At 40.8% G+C, this 22392-nt stretch overlaps 2 protein-coding genes, 1 long non-coding RNA gene and 1 pseudogene across 3 annotated transcripts; 3 read left to right on the top strand and 1 right to left on the bottom strand.

Annotated features, from left to right (window-relative positions):
• Positions 1 to 1543: 1543 nt before the first annotated feature.
• On the top strand, positions 1544 to 8757 carry LOC121846070 (putative methyltransferase DDB_G0268948). Its single transcript, XM_042318753.1, has 7 exons — positions 1544 to 1656; positions 2440 to 2653; positions 4354 to 4514; positions 4927 to 5140; positions 5605 to 5705; positions 6018 to 6155; positions 8406 to 8757. Exons 2-7 carry the CDS (start codon positions 2543 to 2545, stop codon positions 8494 to 8496), a joined length of 816 nt encoding a protein of 271 aa, XP_042174687.1. The 5' UTR covers positions 1544 to 1656; positions 2440 to 2542; the 3' UTR covers positions 8497 to 8757.
• Positions 8758 to 11061: 2304 nt separating this feature from the next.
• LOC121846059 lies at positions 11062 to 13555 on the bottom strand. Its single transcript, XR_006082978.1, has 4 exons — positions 13464 to 13555; positions 13277 to 13342; positions 12224 to 12429; positions 11062 to 11200 (listed from the first exon to the last, which is right to left on the bottom strand). It is a non-coding gene; the product is annotated as an uncharacterized LOC121846059 (long non-coding RNA).
• Positions 11102 to 13464, top strand: LOC121846044 (annotated as a pseudogene).
• A 3503-nt stretch (positions 13556 to 17058) lies between the features above and the next one.
• On the top strand, positions 17059 to 20459 carry LOC112246667 (putative methyltransferase DDB_G0268948). The gene is made up of 6 exons (XM_024415147.2): positions 17059 to 17180; positions 17985 to 18145; positions 18807 to 19020; positions 19322 to 19422; positions 19740 to 19877; positions 20096 to 20459. The coding sequence occupies exons 1-6, from the start codon at positions 17070 to 17072 to the stop codon at positions 20184 to 20186; spliced, it is 816 nt and encodes a 271-aa protein (XP_024270915.2). The 5' UTR covers positions 17059 to 17069; the 3' UTR covers positions 20187 to 20459.
• The last annotated feature ends 1933 nt before the right edge of the window (positions 20460 to 22392 follow it).

Genomic DNA, 22392 nt, shown 5'->3' with positions numbered 1-22392 from the left:
AACAAACAAAACATTGAACATAGTCAAATCATAGTGTGAAAGCAGGTGAGCTGGTTGTACTATTTTTGGCAATTTGCTGGTGTTTTGTGGTGGTAAACTGAGCAGGTCGAGCCTAACATGTCAACTCTGTTACCCATAGATAGACAGGCTAGAAATGTTTGAACAATTTAACACTTTTTGTGAAACTTTAAGATAAATAATTAAATCGTCAACCCTGTTACGGTCAACCCTGCTTCTTTATTTGCCACTTAAAGTGGAAATCAGCAGTAGAAACAATTACAAAGCTGTTCCCCTCCCCTGTTTCGGTAAAAAGCTGAGGGATGGGGCTGGAGAACTGTAACCACTCTGAAATATCAAAATGATCGTTTAACTGTGTTTTGAGGCTATATAGCGTTTGTTAAAATGTACTTTGTTTACCAACATTGGAATAGAGCAAGCTTATATTTTGGGTTCTGATGGTGTATGACAGTTGAACTAAGTTCATGAGGCATTTATAAGTTATATTATTCAAGAATCAATGGTAACATATCATTCATTTATAAGTCCAAAAATGGATGTAGCAACTGCTGATTGCCCCTTTAACAGTCACTTACTATAGTCATTTTTTTAACCTCTTGAATTGGGTAAAAGTGTTTTTATGAAGTTGAACATGTGTTATTTATGAAATAATGTTAAGATGAGGTGAAATCAAACCAAGTTACACTTCTCAAAATGCAGCATTGGTGGAACAACGCTATTATGAGCAGCATGATGGAACACAGATTTTTACATTGCACTAAAATCTGAACTATCAAGGCATGGACACATAAAACTGAAAGTTACTGTAATTGTCACGACTTCTGCCGAAGTCGGTTCCTCTCCTTGTTTGGACGACGTTCGGCGTTCGACGTCACCGGTCCTCTAGCCATCGCCGACCCACCTTTCATTTTTCCATTTGTTTCCCATGTCTGTGTGTGAAATTGTTTCTTGTAATGTGTTTGTGCACTCTGACTGGTTCGCGACGGGTTATTTTGCACCCATATCTTGTTGTTCTGGGTGCCGTTGGTTTTGAATATTAAACTGCTCCGGTTATTACCCAGTTCTGCTCTCCTGCGCCTGTCACCCCTGCAGCCAGTCAAGCACCACTTACAGTAGCTTCATGTTTTTTGTCAGCATTTATAATTATTTTCTTTATCTTTCTGTACAAGTGTATGTAATGAAAAATAATCAAACAAAAAATAAACATAAAAAAATAAATAAACATAAAGGCTGCAAACAAATTCAGTGCAGTTCCTTCCTATTTCTATGGACCGATATGTTGTCTTATATTGCAGGTTTGTCATCACTATGTTCCACCATTCACTCCCTCTAGAAATGATTTAGTCATGCTTCTAGGGAGGGTTAAATCACTTGCTTATCAGCACGTAATTACTGTCAATTTAAATGTAAACATCTCCAATGTTATACACGCTCTGGGTCAGCAAGGGTTTACAATAGGTTCAATATTCTGGACAGTCAAGGGTTAACACTGAGGCCCCAGCATGCATATGGCTATTTGGACAATCTATGCACACTTCCGGTAATACTGTGAGAGGGACCTGGCAACTTTACTTACGTGGAATTTTCAGCTGAGAGAGGAACACATATGGCTTTACAAGCTACATTGCATTTTGGAAGGTGATTATGTTACATTTGACATTACAATTGAATATGACTTCATTGCAAACTTTCAGAAGACAATTTAAACGTTTCTGTATTTGTTCTTCTTTTTTGTTATTGTTCAGGAAACTGTTCTGTTCGATAACCTAATCCCTGCATCATGGGATCCAGTCTAGTTTCACAACTTTTGTCTTAAATGCACTGAATGCGGTACCTGCATAAGACATAAGACATACTGTAAGACACTATGACATGTTTTAAACCACTAGTCTATCTATGGGCATGTCATTATCGTGGCCCTTATCGGACGTTATCGTTCCACACATCACAGACAAATCAACAAGTTATTTTATCTTAGCAGCCCAGGTGTCATAGAATCTCTTTAAACCTCTCCTCTATGTGACTGAGTGACTACTACCAGTAGCCTCCTCTGTCCTACTCCTTATACAGTGGGGCAAAAAAGTATTTAGTCAGTCACCAATTGTGCAAGTTCTCCCACTTAAAAAGATGAGAGTGGCCTGTAATTTCCATCATAGGTACACTTCAACTATGACAGACAAAATTAGAACAAAAATCCAGAAAATCACATTGTAGGATTTTAGGATGTAGGATCCACCAATGTGATTTTCTGGATTTTTTTGTTGTCATTTTGTCTGTCATAGTTGAAGTGTACCTATGATGAAAATTACAGGCCTCTCTCATCTTTTTAATTGGGAGAACTTGCACAATTGGTGGCTGACTAAATACTTTTTGCCCCACTATATACGGTATCTCTCCTCCTTCCCATGTAATGATTGACAGATCCTAGTGAAGGAGCAGATCAGTCTCTGTGTCTGTGTCTCTGCTGAGTCACTGCAAGCTGGAAGGAGCACTAGGCTAGCGGAGCAGACGACAGCAGAGCACCATGACCTACCGGATGTTTGAGGAGAAACACCATGCCTCCATCTACCAGAGGTACCGCTTTGTACCCCCAGAGGCGATCAGAGACATCATCCTGCATTACCTGGAAAGGAAGGTGATACCAGAGTTTAATATACAGTACATATCAAAAGTTTGGACAAACCAACCAATTCAAGGGTTTTTCTTTATTTTTTATATTTTATACATTGTAGAATAATAGTGAAAACATCAAAACTATGAAATAACATATATGGAATCATGTAGTAACCAAAAAAGTGTTAAACAAATAAATACATGTTTTATATATCTGAGATTCTTCAAAGTAGCCACCCTTTGCCTTGATGGCAGCTTTGCACACTCTTGGCATTCTCTCAAACAGCTTCATGAGGTAGTCACCTGGAATGCATTTCAATTAGCAGGTGTGCCTTGATAAAAGTTCATTTGTAGAATTTCTTTCCATCTTAATGTGTTTGAGCCAATCGGTTGTATTGTGACAAGGTAGGGGTGGTATACAGAAGATAGCCCATTTGGTAAAAGACCAAGACCATATTATGGCAAGAACAGCTCTAATGAGCAAAGAGAAATGAGAGTCCATCATTACTTTAAGACATGTCAGTCAATGCGGAAAATTGAAAGAACTTTGAAAGTTTCTTCAAGCGCAGTCGCAAAAACCATCAAGCACTATGATGAAACTGGCTCTTATGAAGGCCGCCACAGGAAAAGAAGACCCAGAGTTACCTCTGCTGCAGACGATCAGTTCATTAGTTACCAGCAACAGAAATTGCAGCCCAAATAAAAGCTTCACAGAGTTCAAGTAACAGACATCTCAACATCAACTGTTCAGAGGAGACCGCGTGAATCAGGCCTTCATGGTCGAATTGCTGCAAAGAAAACACAACTAAGGGCACCAATAAGAAGAAGAGACTTGCTTGGGCCAAGGAACATGAGCAATGGATATTAGACCGGTGGAAATCTGTCCTTTGGTCTGATGAGTCCAAATGTGAGATTTTTGGTTCAAACCACCGTGTCTTTGTGAGACGCGGTGTGGATGAACAGATGATCTCTGCATGTGTATTTCCCACTGTAGAGCATGGAGGAGGAGGTGTTAAGGTGTGGAGGTGCTTTGCTGGTGACACTGTTGGTGATTTATTTAGAATTCAAGGCACACTTAACCAGCATGTTTACCACAGCATTCTACAGCAATACGTGATCCCATCTGGTTTGCGCTTAGTGGGACTTTCATTTATTTTTTAACGGGACAATGACCCAACACACCTCCAGGCTGTGTAAGGGCTATTTGACCAAGGAGAGTGATGGAGTGCTGCATCAGATGACCTGGACTCCACAATCACCCGACCTCAACCCAATTGAGATGGTTTGGGATGAGTTGGACCGCAGATTGAAGGAAAAGCAGCCAACAAGTGCTCAGCATATGTGGGAACTCCTTCAAGACTGTTGGAAAAGCATTCCAGGTGAAGCTGGTTGAGAGAATGCCAAGTGTGTGTAAAGCTGTCATCAAGGCAAAAGGTGGCAACTTTGAAGAATCTAAAACATATTTTTTGATTTATTGGTTACTACATTGGTTACTACATGATACCATATGTGTTATTTCAGAGTTTTGATGTCTTCACTAATATTCTACAATGTAGAAAATAGCAAAAGTAAAGAAAAACCCTTGAATGAGTTAGTTTGTCCAAACTTTTAACTGGTACTGTATATTATCTGTATTGAACATCACATTTACACTATCACTAGCTGTCACTCTCCTTTAGTGAAGGCTAATTATATAGTGTCTCACTGGTCCCCTCTCTTCAGAAAGTCCAGCCTCATGCCCTAGCTGTGGACCTGGGCTGTGGGACGGGGCAGAACTCACGCCTGATGGCCCCACACTTCCAGGAGGTGGTGGGTATTGACATCAGCGAGTGCCAACTGGAGGAGGCCAGGGCAGTGGCAGGATTCAACAACATCACCTACAGGTATTTGAATGTGTCTATGTGTGTTTAACTTTACTATCCTTTTGAAAATGTGACAAGTGGGGACATTTTTCAGTTCCCTTACATCAAGAAAAACTGCTATTTTAGAGTTTGGTTTTTGGGTAAGGGTTAGGAGTTAGGGTTAGGTTTAGTTCGGGGTTAGGGTTAGAATTAGGGTTAGGGTTTAGGGATAATAGGATTTTGAATGGGAGTAAATGTTTGGTCCACACTTGGCTCGTGTACAACGTGTATTTTGTTTAAAAAGGAACAGTGATGACAATCTGCAGAGACGGTCAATTACACTCAGCACAAAGGTCAGCAGTAGCTTCCCACTTTCAATAGGCCCCTAGTTAATATGTTAGTTTATGTAGAAATCCTCAATGTTTGGTGCTGTGTCTTAATACTTACTATACAGGAAAGGGACAGCTGAGGAGCTGCCGTTTCCGGATGCTTCTGTAGACCTACTGACTGCAGCCTCAGCGGCCCATTGGTTTGACCAGCAGCGGTTCCTCTTGGAGGCAGGCCGGGTCCTGAAGCCTTGTGGCTGCATGGCTCTGCTTGGCTTTGCTGATAACTTCAGACTCCATTACGGCTCATGTGGGGACAGACTCACTGACATCTGTGATGAGGTGAAAAACACAGAACTAGAATGACATTCTATCAAACCAATGCTACTTTTTCTATTTTTTATTTTACCTTTATTTAACTAGGCAAGTCAGTTAAGAACAAATTCTTATTTGGGTTAACTGCCTGTTCAGGGGTAGAATGACAGATTTGTACCTTGTCAGCTCGGGGATATGAACTTGCAACCTTTCGGTTACTATTCCAACGCCCTAACCACTAGGCTACCCTGCCGCCACTTCATTGGTTTAGTGTGTCATATGTTTATTCTCATTGGGTACTAAGTACAATTGTTGTTTTCATGTACAGTATGCTAACAAAATGTTTGTTTGCGGCCCTATTGAGACATTTCTCTTGTGAAAAATAGTTTAATTTCCATGGGTTCACCTGTATGATACAACAGACCCTCACAATTCTGTGTTTGATATAAGTACCAAGTTTCCTGACTGAGATTTGACTTTGCTATCCCCAGTTCAAGAAGGTGCTGTTACCATACACCAGCCCACAGGTAACAATGGCCAACATCAAACTACAGGAGCTTTACACTGCTATCCCCTTCCCTGACAAAGAGAGGTAACTCATTCAGCCTCTGTGAGAACCCAGTAGAACAGCCTGTTACACATTAAAACATTTCACATGGTGTGACTTTGACCCTGTGTCTCTGAGTTTCTATTTGAGAATTAAATATATATATATACAGAAGTAATGCACTCACACCTAGTGACTCACAGGTGGTCAAAATCAAATGTTGTTCTCAATAAACTGCAAGAGTATTCAATATTATGACTTACTTGACATAAACCTCTTGGCCCCCCGGGTAAATAGGGCATCCACTATGACTCTCCTCTCAATTCAACAGTGTGTGTGTATCTGTTCTTCTTTCAGGGTTGAGTGTATCCCACTGAAGCAGCAGATCTCAGTGAGGAACATAGTGGGCTTCATGGAGTCCTTCTCCATGTACCAGGCCTTACAGAGGGCCGAGCCTGATGCTGCCACCGCACTGCTGCAGAGAACACTCGACAGGTAACAACCCTGATCAATCAGCAGATGAATGACTGATTGGATGAATGAACCAATGACTGAATGGATGAATTAATGAACTAATTAGCTAATTAACCCGGTGGAGTCGATTGATAAACCGGTGTGTCAGTCTAAGTTACATAACAAATAAATACCCATCAAAATCCATCCGTTTACGCTAGAGATACTGTTTATGTTTTGTTGCATTGGATACGTCTCAATCCAACGCATCCGCCAGTGTCACACTTCAACATCTGCAGTGAAAGGTGACAGAGCTAGAGCGGTGTTTGTCAGACCATGAGACATCCCGAAAATCATCTGTAGCGTCCGAACAGTTTGACCTACAAACTATTTACCATTGTATGTATAGACTCTCATGAACACGATGGTGTTCTCTTCTTTGCTCTACGACCCCCACAAGTGCCAGGAGTCTCGTAAGTTCTCCCACTTAAAAAGATGAGAGAGGCCTGTAATTTTCATCATAGGTACACTTCAACTATGACAGACAAAATGAGAAAAAAAATCCAGAAAATCACATTGCAAATAAATTCATAAAAAATCCTACAAATTATGGTGGAAAATAAGTATTTGGTCAATAACAAAAGTGTCTCAATACTTTGTTATATAGTCTTTTTGGCAATGACAGAGGTGAAACGTTTTCTGTAAGTCTTCACAAGGTTTTCACACACTGTTGCTGGTATTTTGGCCCATTCCTCCTTGCAGATCTTCTCTAGAGCAGTGATGTTTTGGGGCTGTTGCTGGGCAACACGGACTTTCAACTCCCTCCAAAGATTTTCTATGGGGTTGAGATCTGGAGACTGGCTAGGCCACTCCAGAACCTTGAAATGCTTCTTACGAAAGCACTCCTTCGTTGCCCGGGCGATGTGTTTGGGACCATTGTCATGCTGAAAGACCCATCCACGTTTCATCTTCAATGCCCTTGCTGATGGAAGGAGGTTTTCACTCAAAACCTCACGATACATGGCCCCATTCATTCTTTCCTTTACACAGATCAGTCGTCCTGGTCCCTTTGCACAAAAACAGCCCCAAAGCATGATGTTTCCACCCCCATGCTTCACAGTAGTTATGGTGTTCTTTGGATGCAACTCAGCATTATTTGTCCTCCAAAGATGACGAGTTGAGGTTTTACCAAAAAGTTCTATTTTGGTTTCATCTGACCATATGACATTCTCCCAATCTTCTTCTGGATCATCCAAATGCTCTCTAGCAAACTTCTGACGGGCCTGGACATGTACTGGCTTAAGCAGGGGGACATGTTTTGGCACTGCAGGATTTGAGTCCCTGGCGGCGTAGTGTGTTACTGATGGTAGGCTTTGTTACTTTGGTCTCAGCTCTCTGCAGGTCATTCACTAGGTCCCCCCGTGTGGTTCTGGGATTTTTGCTCACCGTTCTTGTGATCATTTTGACCCCACGGGGTGAGATCTTGCGTGGAGCTCCAGACCGAGAGAGATTATCAGTGGTCTTGTATATGTCTTCCATTTCCCAATAATTGCTCGCACAGTTGATTTCTTCAAACCAAGCTGCTTACCTATTGCAGATTCAGGCTTCCCAGCCTAGTGCAGGTCTACAATTTTGTTTCTGGTGTCCTTTGACAGCTCTTTGGTCTTGGCCATAGTGGAGTTTGGAGTGTGACTGTTTGAGGTTGTGGACAGGTGTCTTTTATACTGATAACAAGTTCAAACAGGTGCCATTAATACAGGTAACGAGTGGAGGACAGAGGAGCCTCTTAAAGAAGAAGTTACAGGTCTGTGAGAGCCAGATATCTTGCTTGTTTGTAGGTGACCAAATACTTATTTTCCACCATAATTTGCAAATAAATGCATTAAAAATCCTACAATGTGATTTTCTGGATTTTTCTCATTTTGTCTGTCATAGTTGAAGTGTACCTATGATGAAAATTACAGGCCTCTCTCATCTTTTTAAGTGGGAGAACCTCCACAATTGGTGGCTGACTAAATACTTTTTTGCCCCACTGTATATATCTTTATACCTAAAGGGGTCGTACAATTCTCAATCAAATAGCTAAATGATCCATAGGTATGACCAACTTAAAACAATTCCATCTGTCAGATTAGCCCCCCGTCTTAGACTAAAGATTAAATGAACAAAAAAAAATGAAAAATGAAAATGAACAAATAATCCAAATTAATTCATTTTATTTACTTGTATGCCACTTTTATGGTCCATCCCGCATGGAATTATTTTATCAACTATATTGACGTCATATTGCAGGTTTCTGAAGGAGATGGGAGTCACATCACCAGACACACTCATGGAAGTGACGCTGGAGTATTTCTGTGTCCTGGCGTCTAAACCGGAGTGAACACTCTTTACAGTGTGAATGTGTTTGTGTGTAGACAGATGTGTTTTAAGCTTGTGTTTAGGCTTGTTTGAATCATGTTCAAGCTGTTACTAGAAATGTTATTCTGTTCACATAAGATGTCATTGAAGTCCCTTTGGTTGTCTCTTTTATACATTGTAATGTAGAGCAAACTATTAGCCTTAGTCACATCATTATCAAAATGCTTGCCACATTTAGTATCTTCCTTGCCTGAGATTTACAATAAAATGTCTGCAGACACAATCATAACTTTTGAATATTATTTCACTTCAGGGGTGTATCAAGTGTCTTAGAGTAATATTAGGAGTGTGGATTTTAGGATCAGTTTTTCCTTTTAGATCACAATGGAAAATATAACATGGGCAAGGGGGTATCTGATCCAAGATTAGCACTCCTAATCTGAGACAATTGAAATTTACGCAGCCCAATTCTGATATTTTTTTTTACTAATTGGTATTTTAATCGATCAGGTCAGGTCTGAAAAAGATCTGATGTGAAAAGATCTGATTGGTAAAAATATCAGAATCGGGCTGCCTGTCAAAAAACATTTTTAATATGCTGTATGCATGGGTTCAACACAATTCATCACGTTACGAAACTAAGAGGAGACCTTTGGTCGGTTCTTGGAACAGTCCTTCAGATATTGTTTATAATTAACTCTTTCAGTGATCTAGTACTAGTGCAGCTCAGTACAAAGCCTGTTGTTGATCTATTGCTCAGTGATCAGTTGTAATAGGGTTTTTATCTGAGTAAGAAGTCCGAACTCATCAGGCTTTTGTATTTTCCCACATCAATCACAACAAGGAAAGCACCTCAGCAAAGCAAGTTCCTGATCCCTCCCTCTCCCGTCCCATCTCCAGGGGACTTCTTATTGGTTCTGACACACCACACAGCTCTCTTTGACCCCATGTAACCCTGGCTCCCTTCATAAACAGCCTCATTCGCAAACACACATTCCCATGAAGCCGCTGCACCGCCCCTTCCTCTCTCTACCTGGGGCCTGTCTCATACTAGCCTGGCCAAGCACCTAGTGGTTTCCCTGGAACTGGCCCTATGAAGAAAGGGAATCTCCTGCGATGAGTGTGGTAGTGTGTGTGTGATCACATTCCTTAATGTAGCTTCCACAACCCAGTGAGAAAGAGAGCTTGCATGAGTTTTAGTCAAATCCGTAAGAGAAACAGGTCTCTTTCTGGGCTGGAGAATACCGTTGTATTCCTGTTTTCTCCTGTAGTATAGCTCAGTGGAATGGCCCATCATTTGTTTGAAGGTAAGGAGCATGCTGCCTCCTACTGGAAATACAGTCTCAGTTCATTGAAGAGGTCATGTTCTTCCTGAAGAGAACAGTAGGAGTGACATATACCTGTTACACATTTTCAGACTTGGTTTTCCTAAATCAAATACCATGGATTGTGCATGCTCAGATTAAATGGTTACAGTCTGTGGATGTAAAATAGTCAATGGAAAATATTATTGCGAAACATTAAAGAATTATATCAGTGTATGTTTAGCTCCAGGTTTTAAAGTTCTTGTAACAGATAAAGATGATCTATTTACATTCTAATGCCTTTAAAAATGTTTGCATGTACTAACAATGTCTCAGACATGTGTGACGTTGATGTGTCCTGTTTGACAGAGGGGCATGCAGCCCTTTGACCTGGCAGTAGATGTAGGCTGTGGGTCAGGGCACCTTGCTCCTGGCCTCCTCCTCGGTGTTGGGGACCGACGTGAGCCCTGACCAGCAGGAGGTGGCCCTAGAGCATGCAACCGCCCCTAACATCTCCTACAGGTCAGAGTCTCCGCCCCTAACATCTCTTACAGGTCAGAGTCTCCGCCCCTAACATATCTTACAGGTCAGAGCCAACTCCAGAGGGGAGAGGAGGAAGGTGCACTGGACTAGAGGGTCATGTTTGGTTTTGACAGACACTAACGTGGACTCAAACCCTTTACATTACAGTCAAATAATTCGTTTTTTATAAGTAGGCCTACTAGACTTGTAGGTACAAAATCATTTTATTCAGGGTGAAATTGACATGGATTTACCAATACCGTCTCACTCAGAACAGTCTTGCCTTATGTAACAGTACCACAATGTCATGGGAGAAGACTGTAGGGTTAGTCTTTTGTTGATGTGGATACAGTGAAAATAGGCCAAGGGCCAAACCGGACAATGGGACCCTTGTCTGCGCAAACTTTTACACGTCTTCCTGTAATGAGCAAACATAAAAGCTACAACTACTGATACTATTCTGGAACAGTGCCATCTGAACTATATCTCAGGAACGAAACCACAAAGTCGTATGCAAATTCTAGCCTGGTTCCCATCGGTTCTTGCCGTTTTGCCATTTCCTGTAGTGGAGGTGACAATTTATTTGAAATTAGCAGCCCAGTTGTCATAGTAGATCTTCTAACCTCTCCTTTATGTGACTAAGTGATTACTAACATTAGCCTCCTCTATATATACACATTATCTCTCCTCTATCCATGTAATGATTAAAAGGTCCTAGTGAAGGAGCAAGTCTGTCTCTGTCTGCTGAGTCACTGCAAGCTGGAAGGAGCACTAGGCTAGCGGAGCAGACAGCAGAGCACCATGAACTGCCGGCTGTTTGAGGAGAAACACCATGCCTCCATCTACCAGAGGTACCGCTTTGTACCCCCAGAGGAGATCAGAGACATCATCCTGCATTACCTGGAAAGGAAGGTGAGCCAATCAAAAGTAGTATTACTGTTATAGACTTTGTCTTTTACATGACATTAGACTTGTACAGTTGACAGCTAAGTCAAATCTTAGGTTGTCTAAGATAAGTCTGGTGTAATGCTTCAACACAGTGTCTGAAATGAAAGTAAAAAATGCCCTCTATTGTATAACATTTTAAATTGGATATAGAAACCGTATCTCAATCATTTCCTGTTTCTAAATGCTTTTAAGTATTGTGACAATAGGTTACTAAACTGTTATCCATTATGTTACGTTATTATCGTATGCTTGAAATTCAGCATGCAATGTGTCATACCTATAGAGCAAAGACCAGAGTGTAAAATATATATAATATCTGTATTGAACATCACATTTACATTATCACTAGCTATCACTCTTTAGTGAAGGCTAGTTATATAGTGTCTCACTGGTCCCCTCTCTTCAGAAAGTCCAGCCTCATGCCCTAGCTGTGGGACAGGGCAGAACTCTCACCTGCTGGCCCCACACTTCCAGGAAGTGGTGGGCATCGACATTAGCTAGTGCCAACTGGAGGAGGCCAGGGCAGTGGCAGGATTCAACAACATCACCTACAGGTGTTTGAACGTGTGTGTGTGGGGTCTAACTTTACTATCCTGTTGAGGTCCAAAAGTCCTCACAAGGATAGAAAAACAATGAAAGTGGGGATATTTTGCCGATCCTATTTTAGGCTTATGGGTTAGGTTTTGGGTAAGGGTTAGGAGTAGATTTAGGTTAAGTTAGGGGTTTGGGGTTAGGCTTAAGGTTAGGCGTTCGGGAAAATAGGATTTTGAACGGGAATAAGAGATGTTGTCCCCACCTGGTTAGTAAAACCAATGTGCATGTTGTTTAAAGATAACAGTGATGACAATCTGCAGAGACGGTCAATTACACTCAGGACAAAGGTCAGCAGTAGCTTCCCACTTTCAATAGGCCCCTAGTTAATATGTTAGTTTATGTAGAAATCCTCAATGTTTGGTGCTGTGTCTTAATACTTACTATACAGGAAAGGGACAGCTGAGGAGCTGCCGTTTCCGGATGCTTCTGTGGACCTACTGACTGCAGCCTCAGCGGCCCATTGGTTTGACCAGCAGCGGTTCCTCTTGGAGGCAGGCCGGGTCCTGAAGCCTTGTGGCTGCATGGCTCTGCTTGGCTGATAACTTCAGACTCCATTACGGCTCATGTGGGGACAGACTTACTGACATCTATGGAGGTCACAAACAGAACTAAAATGACATTTGTTTTTATGGTGACAAACCAATGCCACTTAATCAGTTTAGTGTGTCATATGTTTATTTTCAGTGGGTTATAAGTACAGTTGTTTTCATGTAAAGAATGCTTATTTATTCAGACATGTGTAGAATTGCAGGAAGTTACCTGCAAAACATTAATTTCTCTCAACACCTGTTAGAAAACTACTGTGTGACTTTGGCATAAAAATAAATGTAATTTGCCTTGCTGAAAATAAACCTCTATCCCAGGGTTAGGTTTTCATAAGACTGAGGTGGGTTTTCCTTTAACTTTTTACCTGGGCTTTGCTCCTTTCATATTTTTTTTTATCCTGACAAACTGTGGAGGCAGTATCATGTTAAGGGTATGCTTGTCACGGAAGGGACTGGGGAACTTGTTAGGATCAAAAGATGTGAATGGAGCAATGCCCAGGTAAAACCTTAGAGGATAAGGTTGGTAGAATCTTATTCAAAATTATTCATAGCTGTAATGGGTATGAAAGGTGCTTCGATCCACCAAGTATTGACTCTGGGGTGTGACTGAAGACATGCAATCAATACAGTCATTTGGAAAATGTTCTATAATTTCTCTTTCACTTTCAAAATGTGGAGTAGGTTGTGTAGATCAAAAGAAAACAATTATCCTTTTTAGATGTAATTTTAAGGCAGCAAGATGTGTGCAAGGGGTGTGTAGACTTTCACTAACGACTGTATGCTATCAAGCCAGTTGAAAACATAAGAATTGCATTATTGAAACGTGACTTTAAGTGAAATTACACTTAAGATCTCCCATCGGCAAAGTTTTAAATGGACATAGACTTACCTTCTGCAGAAAGTCCATGATTATATCCCGATACCCACAAGCGCAGGATCTGTCCACTCTCTCCGTCTGAAAGGATCATTGATTAGGCAGTTACTGACAAGACATTTGGTGATAATGTTGGTAGTAAATACTTTACTGCAACAAAAAAAAATGCATAGTTGACATTTCAACTAGCCCTTTTATGTACTTCTTATACAGTAATTGTAACGGCTTTCGTCATCAGATGAGGAAGAGTAGTCAGACCAAAGCGAGGTGTGGTAAGTGTTCATGTTTGTTTATTGAACTGACCACTAATACAAACGACTAAATGAAACCGAAACAGTCCCACAAGGTGCAAACACTAAACAGAAAATAACTACCCACAAAACCCATGTGGGAAAAAGCTACCTAAGTAGGGTTCCCAATCAGAGACAACGCTAGACAGCTGTCCCTGATTGAGAACCATACCAAAACAAAGAAATACAAAACATAGAAAAAGGACATAGAATGCCCACCCAAATCACACCCTGACCAAACCAAAATAGAGACATGAAAAGCTCTCTACGGTCAGGGCGTGACAGTAATCCTCAGTGACATATGCTATCACTTAATGGCAAAATTATTGAAACTTTGCTTTGGAAGAATTCCTCTTAAAGTAACTGTCCATTAGTGTATTTTCTCCAATTTATACATTGGCCACAAATAGGAGTAAAGGATGAGTCAATAACATTTTGGGGGTATTAACAGACTATGAACTTTTAACAATGAGATTTTCCCTGGACACTTATTTTAAGACTCCCCTCAGCAATTAATGAAATTGTATTGGCTAGAAGGTTTCATTCAATAAACTGAGACTTCACTTCTGCAGAAATTCCATGATTATACCCCCATACACACGCCAGCAGGATTCACCAGAGTATTCTTATTGAACTGAGTCTCATAGTCATCATGCTTCATGTGTCCACTCTCTCTGTCTGTAAGGAACAACGGTGAAAGGGGTGTTTAAATATGCTCTAATGTAAAAATGCAGCAAGAAAATAGCCATGAGAAAGAGGGAGTGCAGAGTTCATAAGCCTATGGTCTAGTCCTAAAACATTGAGCCGGAACACAGAAAAGGCTCCTTTTGGTACTTGGACACCCAAACTTCCCCTTTCTGGTACATTGGTATTGGGTTGTTTCATGAAATTAGCATTTTGTGTCCCTTTGGTATTTGAAATTGAAATTGTGCACCAAAAGCTTGTTAAATTAAATCAAGTGCCCATTAATAGACCACATGGAGAATTCAATAGGTCTGATTTTTTGTTTTTTAATGAATACAGATTTGCTAAAGTGCCAAAGTGCATTTTGACTCTGACTTCTAGGCGGAATTTAACCCTAACATTTCTCTCTTTTTTCACCATAATTGTAAAGCCATAGTAATTTGTTGCTTTGACAAAGTTATTTCCGAAGATTATTATTAATTTCATGTGATTAGTGGTTCATTTACGTCTGTCCTTCATTTTAAAGTCAACCCTTTTACGTGAACTAAAATGGTGAAACTATAATATATATTTTTTCTTCTTGGCATTCTCTGAACAAACAAAACATTGAACATAGTCAAATCATAGTGTGAAAGCAGGTGAGCTGGTTGTACTATTTTTGGCAATTTGCTGGTGTTTTGTGGTGGTAAACTGAGCAGGTCGAGCCTAACATGTCAACTCTGTTACACATAGATAGACAGGCTAGAAATGTTTGAACAATTTAACACTTTTTGTGAAACTTTAAGATAAATAATTAAATCGTCAACCCTGTTACGGTCAACCCTGCTTCTTTATTTGCCACTTAAAGTGGAAATCAGCAGTAGAAACAATTACAAAGCTGTTCCCCTCCCCTGTTTCGGTAAAAAGCTGAGGGATGGGGCTGGAGAACTGTAACCACTCTGAAATATCAAAATGATCGTTTAACTGTGTTTTGAGGCTATATAGCATTTGTTAAAATGTACTTTGTTTACCAACATTGGAATAGAGCAAGCTTATATTTTGGGTTCTGATGGTGTATGACAGTTGAACTAAGTTCATGAGGCATTTATAAGTTATATTATTCAAGAATCAATGGTAACATATCATTCATTTATAAGTCCAAAAATGGATGTAGCAACTGCTGATTGCCCCTTTAACAGTCACTTACTATAGTCATTTTTTTAACCTCTTGAATTGGGTAAAAGTGTTTTTATGAAGTTGAACATGTGTTATTTATGAAATAATGTTAAGATGAGGTGAAATCAAACCAAGTTACACTTCTCAAAATGCAGCATTGGTGGAACAACGCTATTATGAGCAGCATGATGGAACACAGATTTTTACATTGCACTAAAATCTGAACTATCAAGGCATGGACACATAAAACTGAAAGTTACTGTAATTGTCATGACTTCTACCGAAGTCGGTTCCTCTCCTTGTTTGGGCGACGTTCAGCGTTCGACGTCACCGGTCCTCTAGCCATCGCCGACCCACCTTTCATTTTTCCATTTGTTTCCCATGTCTGTGTGTGAAATTGTTTCTTGTAATGTGTTTGTGCACTCTGACTGGTTCGCGACGGGTTATTTTGCACCCATATCTTGTTGTTCTGGGTGCCGTTGGTTTTGCATATTAAACTGCTCCGGTTATTACCCAGTTCTGCTCTCCTGCGCCTGTCACCCCTGCAGCCAGTCAAGCACCACTTACAGTAGCTTCATGTTTTTTGTCAGCATTTATAATTATTTTCTTTATCTTTCTGTACAAGTGTATGTAATGAAAAATAATCAAACAAAAAATAAACATAAAAACAATAAATAAACATAAAGGCTGAAAATAAATTCAGTGCAGTTCCTTCCTATTTCTATGGACCGATATGCTGTCTTATATTGCAGGTTTGTCATCACTATGTTCCACCATTCACTCCCTCTAGAAATGATTTAGTCATGCTTCTAGGGAGGGTTAAATCACTTGCTTATCATCACGTAATTACTGTCAATTTAAATGTAAACATCTCCAATGTTATACACGCTCTGGGTCAGCAAGGGTTTACAATAGGTTCAATATTCTGGACAGTCAAGGGTTAACACTGAGGCCCCAGCATGCATATGGCTATTTTGACAATCTTCCGGTAATACTGTGAGAGGGACCTGGCAACTTTACTTACGTGGAATTTTCAGCTGAGAGAGGAACACATATGGCTTTACAAGCTACATTGCATTTTGGAAGGTGATTATGTTACATTTGACATTACAATTGAATATGACTTCATTGCAAACTTTCAGAAGACAATTTAAACGTTTCTGTATTTGTTCTTGTTTTTTGTTATTGTTCAGGAAACTGTTCTGTTCGATAACCTAATCCCTGCATCATGGGATCCAGTCTAGTTTCACAACTTTTGTCTTAAATGCACTGAATGCGGTACCTGCATAAGACATAAGACATACTGTAAGACACTATGACATGTTTTAAACCACTAGTCTATCTATGGGCATGTCATTATTGTGGCCCTTATCGGACGTTATCGTTCCACACATCACAGACAAATCAACGTTTTGCAATTTGTCAGAGTCGACAAGTTATTTTATCTTAGCAGCCCAGGTGTCATAGAATCTCTTTAAACCTCTCCTCTATGTGACTGAGTGACTACTACCAGTAGCCTCCTCTGTCCTACTCCTTATGTACAGTATCTCTCCTCCTTCCATGTAATGATTGACAGATCTTAGTGAAGGAGCAGATCAGTCTCTGTGTCTGTGTCTCTGCTGAGTCACTGCAAGCTGGAAGGAGCACTAGGCTAGTGGAGCAGACGACAGCAGAGCACCATGACCTACCGGCTGTTTGAGGAGAAACACCATGCCTCCATTTACCAGAGGTACCGCTTTGTACCCCCAGAGGAGATCAGAGACATCATCCTGCATTACCTGGAAAGGAAGGTGAGACCAGAGTTTAATATACAGTACATATCAAAGGTTTGAACAAACCAACCCATTTAAGGGTTTTTCTTTATTTTTAATATTTTCTACATTGTAGAATAATAGTGAAAACATCAAAACTATGAAATAACACATATGGAATCATGTAGTAACCAAAAAAGTGTTAAACAAATCAATATATGTTTTATATATCTGAGATTCTTCAAAGTAGCCACCCTTTGCCTTGATGGCAGCTTTGCACATTCTTGGCATTCTCTCAAACAGCTTCATGAGGTAGTCACCTGGAATGCATTTACATTAACAGGTGTGCCTTGATAAAAGTTCATTTGTAAAATGTCTTTCCTTCTTCATGTGTTTGAACAAATCGGTTGTGTTGTGACAAGGTAGGGGTGGTATACAGAAGATAGCCCATTTGCACTCCATATGTGGGAACTCCTTCAAGACTGTTGGAAAAGCATTCCAGGTGAAGCTGGATGAGAGAATGCCAAGAGTGAGCAAAGCTGTCATCAAGGCGAAAGGTGGCAACTTTGAAGAATATAAAATATATGTTGATGTATTTAACCATTTTTTGGTTACTGCATGACTCCATATGTGTTATTTCAGAGTTTTGATGTCTTCACTAATATTCTACAATGTAGAAAATAGCAAAAGTAAAGAAAAACCCTTGAATGAGTTAGTTTGTCCAAACTTTTAACTGGTACTGTATATTATCTGTATTGAACATCACATTTACACTATCACTAGCTGTCACTCTCCTTTAGTGAAGGCTAATTATATAGTGTCTCACTGGTCCCCTCTCTTCAGAAAGTCCAGCCTCATGCCCTAGCTGTGGACCTGGGCTGTGGGACGGGGCAGAACTCACGCCTGATGGCCCCACACTTCCAGGAGGTGGTGGGCATTGACATCAGCGAGTGCCAACTGGAGGAGGCCAGGGCAGTGGCAGGATTCAACAACATCACCTACAGGTATTTGAATGTGTCTATGTGTGTTTAACTTTACTATCCTTTTGAGGTCCAAAATTCCTCACAAGGATAGTAAAACAAGAAAAATGTGATAAGTGGGGACATTTTTCCATTCCTCATACATTAAGAAAAATTGCTATTTTAGAGTTTGGTTAGGGTTTAGGGATTAAGAGTGTTTATTTTTGTATTGGTGTCAAACCTTGGGTTGCACGGGCCTATTGCACCTCTGACCAGTCTGGAGAAAGTGGGAGGACATGAGAGGCCGAGCGCTCTGAGGGGTCACCCACAACAATTCAAAAGCAGGAGGAAGACAATCATAAAACACAACCTGGGAGTAAAGGTTTTAACCTTAAACCAAATCTCATATAAAATTAGGGTTAGGGTTAGGAGTTAGGGTAAGGTTTAGTTAGGTTTTAGGGTTAAGGGTTAGGGTTAGATTTAGGGTTAGGGTTTAGGGATAATAGGATTTTGAATGGGAGAAAATGTAAAACCAATGTGTATGTTGTTTAAAAAGAAACAGTGATGACAATCTGCAGAGACGGTCAATTACACTCAGGACAAAGGTCAGCAGTAGCTTCCCACTTTCAATAGGCCCCTAGTTAATATGTAAGTTTATGTAGAAATCCTCAATGTTTGGTGCTGTGTCTTAATACTTACTATACAGGAAAGGGACAGCTGAGGAGCTGCCGTTTCCGGATGCTTCTGTGGACCTACTGACTGCAGCCTCAGCGGCCCATTGGTTTGACCAGCAGCGGTTCCTCTTGGAGGCAGGCCGGGTCCTGAAGCCTTGTGGCTGCATGGCTCTGCTTGGCTTTGCTGATAACTTCAGACTCCATTACGGCTCATGTGGGGACAGACTCACTGACATCTGTGATGAGGTGAAAAACACAGAACTAGAATGACATTCTATTTTTATGGGGACAAACCAATGCTACTTAATCGGTTTAGTGTGTCATATGTTTATTTCCATTGGGTACTAAGTACAATTGTTGTTTTCATGTACAGTATGCTTACAAAATGTTTGTTTGCTGCCATATTGAGACATTTCTCTTGTGAAAAATAGTTTAATTTCCATGGGTTCACCTGTATGATACAACAAACCCTCACAATTCTTTGTTTGATTTAAGTACCACGTTTGCTGACTGTTTCCTGACTGAGATTTGACTTTGCTATCCCCAGTTCAAGAAGGTGCTGTTACCATACACCAGCACACAGGTAGCAGTGGCCAACACCAAACTACAGGAGCTTTACACTGCTATCCCCTTCCCTGACAAAGAGAGGTAACTCATTCAGCCTCTGTGAGAACCCAGTAGAACAGCCTGTTACACATTAAAACATTTCACATGGTGTGACTTTGACCCTGTGTCTCTGAGTTTCTATTTGAGAATTAAATATATATATATACAGAAGTAATGCACTCACACCTAGTGACTCACAGGTGGTCAAAATCAAATGTTGTTCTCAATAAACTGCAGGAGTATTCAATATTATGACTTACTTGACTTAAACCTCTTGGCCCCCCTGGGTAAATAGGGCATCCACTATGACTCTCCTCTCAATTCAACAGTGTGTGTGTGTGTATCTGTTCTTCTTTCAGAATTGAGTGTATCCCACTGAAGCAGCAGATCTCAGTGAGGAACATAGTGGGCTTCATGGAGTCCTTCTCCATGTACCAGGCCTTACAGAGGGCCGAGCCTGATGCTGCCACCACACTGCTGCAGAGAACACTCGACAGGTAACAACCCTGATCAATCAACAGATGAATGAATGACTGAATGGATGGATGAATGGATTATGGGTGAATGAATTAACTGATGAGATTATTTTTTTAAATGATTGAACAAAAAAATGAAGAAAGAAATGATTGAAAAAATACAAAACGTCATCCATGTCACTTTTATGGTCCATCCCACATGGAATTATTTTATCAAATATTTTGACGTCATATTGCAGGTTTCTGAAGGAGATGGGAGTCACATCACCAGACACACTCATGGAAGTGACGCTGGAGTATTTCTGTGTCCTGGCATCTAAACCGGAGTGAACACTCTTTACAGTGTGAATGTGTTTGTGTGTAGACAGATGTGTTTTAAGCTTGTGTTTAGGCTTGTTTGAATCATGTTCAAGCTGTTACTAGGAATGTTATTCTGTTCACATAAGATGTCATTGAAGTCCCTTTGGTTTTGTCTGCTCTTTTCTATTATACATTGTAATGTAGAGCAAACTATTCACCTTAGTCACGTCATTATCAAAATGCTTGCCACCTTTAGTATCTTCCTTGCCTGAGATTTACAATAAAATGTCTGTAGACACAATTGTAAATGTTGAATATTATTTAACTTCAGGGCCGTATCAAGTGTCTCAGAGTAATATTAGGGGTGTGGATTTTAGGATCGGTTTTGCCTTTTAGATCACAATGAAAAATATAACATGGACAACGGGGATCTGATCCTGGTCTGAGACACTTGATACTTAGGCTAGACAGGCAGACCAATTCTGATACTTTTTCACTAATTTGTCTTTTGAGCAATCAGATCAGATCTGAAAAAGACCTGATGTGAAAATATCTGATGCGAAAACATCAGAATTGGGCTGCCTGTCTAAACGTAGCCACACTGCCCCAGATGTTCTTTAAAAAATAATAATAATATGCTGTATGCATGTGTTCAACCAAATTCACAACATCATGCAAACTTAGAGAAGACCTTTAATCGGTTCTTGGACCAGTCCTTCAGACATTGACTGTTTATGATTAACTCTTTCAATGATCTAGTGGTAGTGCAGCTCAGGATAAAGCCTGTTGTTGTTGATCTATGGCTCAGTGATCAGTTGGAATAAGGTTTTTATCTGAGTAAGGAGACTGAACTCATCAGGCTTTTGTATTTTCCCACGTCAATCACAACAAGGAAAGCATCTCATAGGAAAACAATTTTATGATCCTTCCCCCATCCCATCTCCATGGGACTTCTTATTAGTTCTGACACAGCACACAGCTCTCTTTGACCCCATGAGCCCAGCCTCATTCGCAAACACGCATTCCCATGAAGCTGCTGCTCTGCCCCTTCCTCTCTCTATCTGGGGCCTGTCTCATACTAGCCTGTCCAAGCACCTAGTGGTTTCCCTGGAACTGGCCCTGTGAAGAAAGAGAATCTCCTGCGATGAGTGTGGTAGTGTGTGTGTGTGATCACATTCCTTAATGTAGCTTCCACAATGCAGTGAGAAAGAGAGCTTGCATGAGTTTTAGTCAAATCCGTAAGAGAAACAGGTCTCTTTCTGGGCTGGAGAATACCGTTGTATTCCTGTGTTGTTTTCTCCTGTAGTATAGCTCAGTGGCATGGCATGGCCCATCATCTGTTTGAAGGTAAGGAGCATGCTGCCTCCTACTGGAAATACAGAGTCTCAGCTCATTGAAGAGGCCTTGTCCTTCCTGAAGAGAAGGTAGTCGTGACATATACCTGTTACTCAGGATACAGACCGTTTGTTTTTCTTAAATCAAATATCATGGAATATGCATGCTCAGGTGATATGGTTACAGTCTTCTGTGGACATAAAATATAAACGCATCAAGTAAAGTGTTGGTCCCATGTTTCTCTCAAGTCTTCTCTCAAGTTAGTTTACATCCCTGTTAGTGAGCATTTCTCCTTTTCCAAAATAATCCATCCACCTGACTGGTGTGGCATAACAAGAAGCTGATTAGAGAGCATGGTCAGTACACAGATGCACCTTGTGCTGGGGAAAATATAAATACTCTCTAAAATGTGCAGTTTTATCACACAACATAATGCCACAGATGTCTCAAGATTTGAGGGAGTGTGCAATTGGCATGCTGACTGCAGTAATCTCCACCAGAGCTTTTGCCAGAGAATTGAATGTTCATTTCTAAACCATAAGCTGCCTCCAATGTCATTTTAGAGAATTTGGCAGTACGTCCAACTGGCCACACAATCGCAGACCATGTGTAACCTCGCCAGCCCAGGACCTCCACATCTGGCTTCTTCACCTGCAGCCAACCGGACAGCTGATGAAACTGAGGAGTATTTCCGTCTGTAATAAAGCTCTTTGTGTGGAAAAACAAATTCTAATTGGCTGGGTCTGGCTCCCAAGTGGTTGGGCCTCTGCCCTGCAGCACTTTGACCTGGCAGTAGATGTAGGCTGTGGGTCAGGGTACTGTGCTCCTGGCCTCCTCACTTCTCCTCAGTGTTGGGGACCGACATGAGACCTGCCCAGCAGGAGGTGGCCCTGGAGCATGT

This window comes from Oncorhynchus tshawytscha, linkage group LG03 (assembly GCF_018296145.1).
Source record: "Oncorhynchus tshawytscha isolate Ot180627B linkage group LG03, Otsh_v2.0, whole genome shotgun sequence".
Lineage (NCBI taxonomy): Eukaryota > Metazoa > Chordata > Actinopteri > Salmoniformes > Salmonidae > Oncorhynchus > Oncorhynchus tshawytscha.
This window is presented reverse-complemented; position numbering and strand designations above follow the sequence as displayed.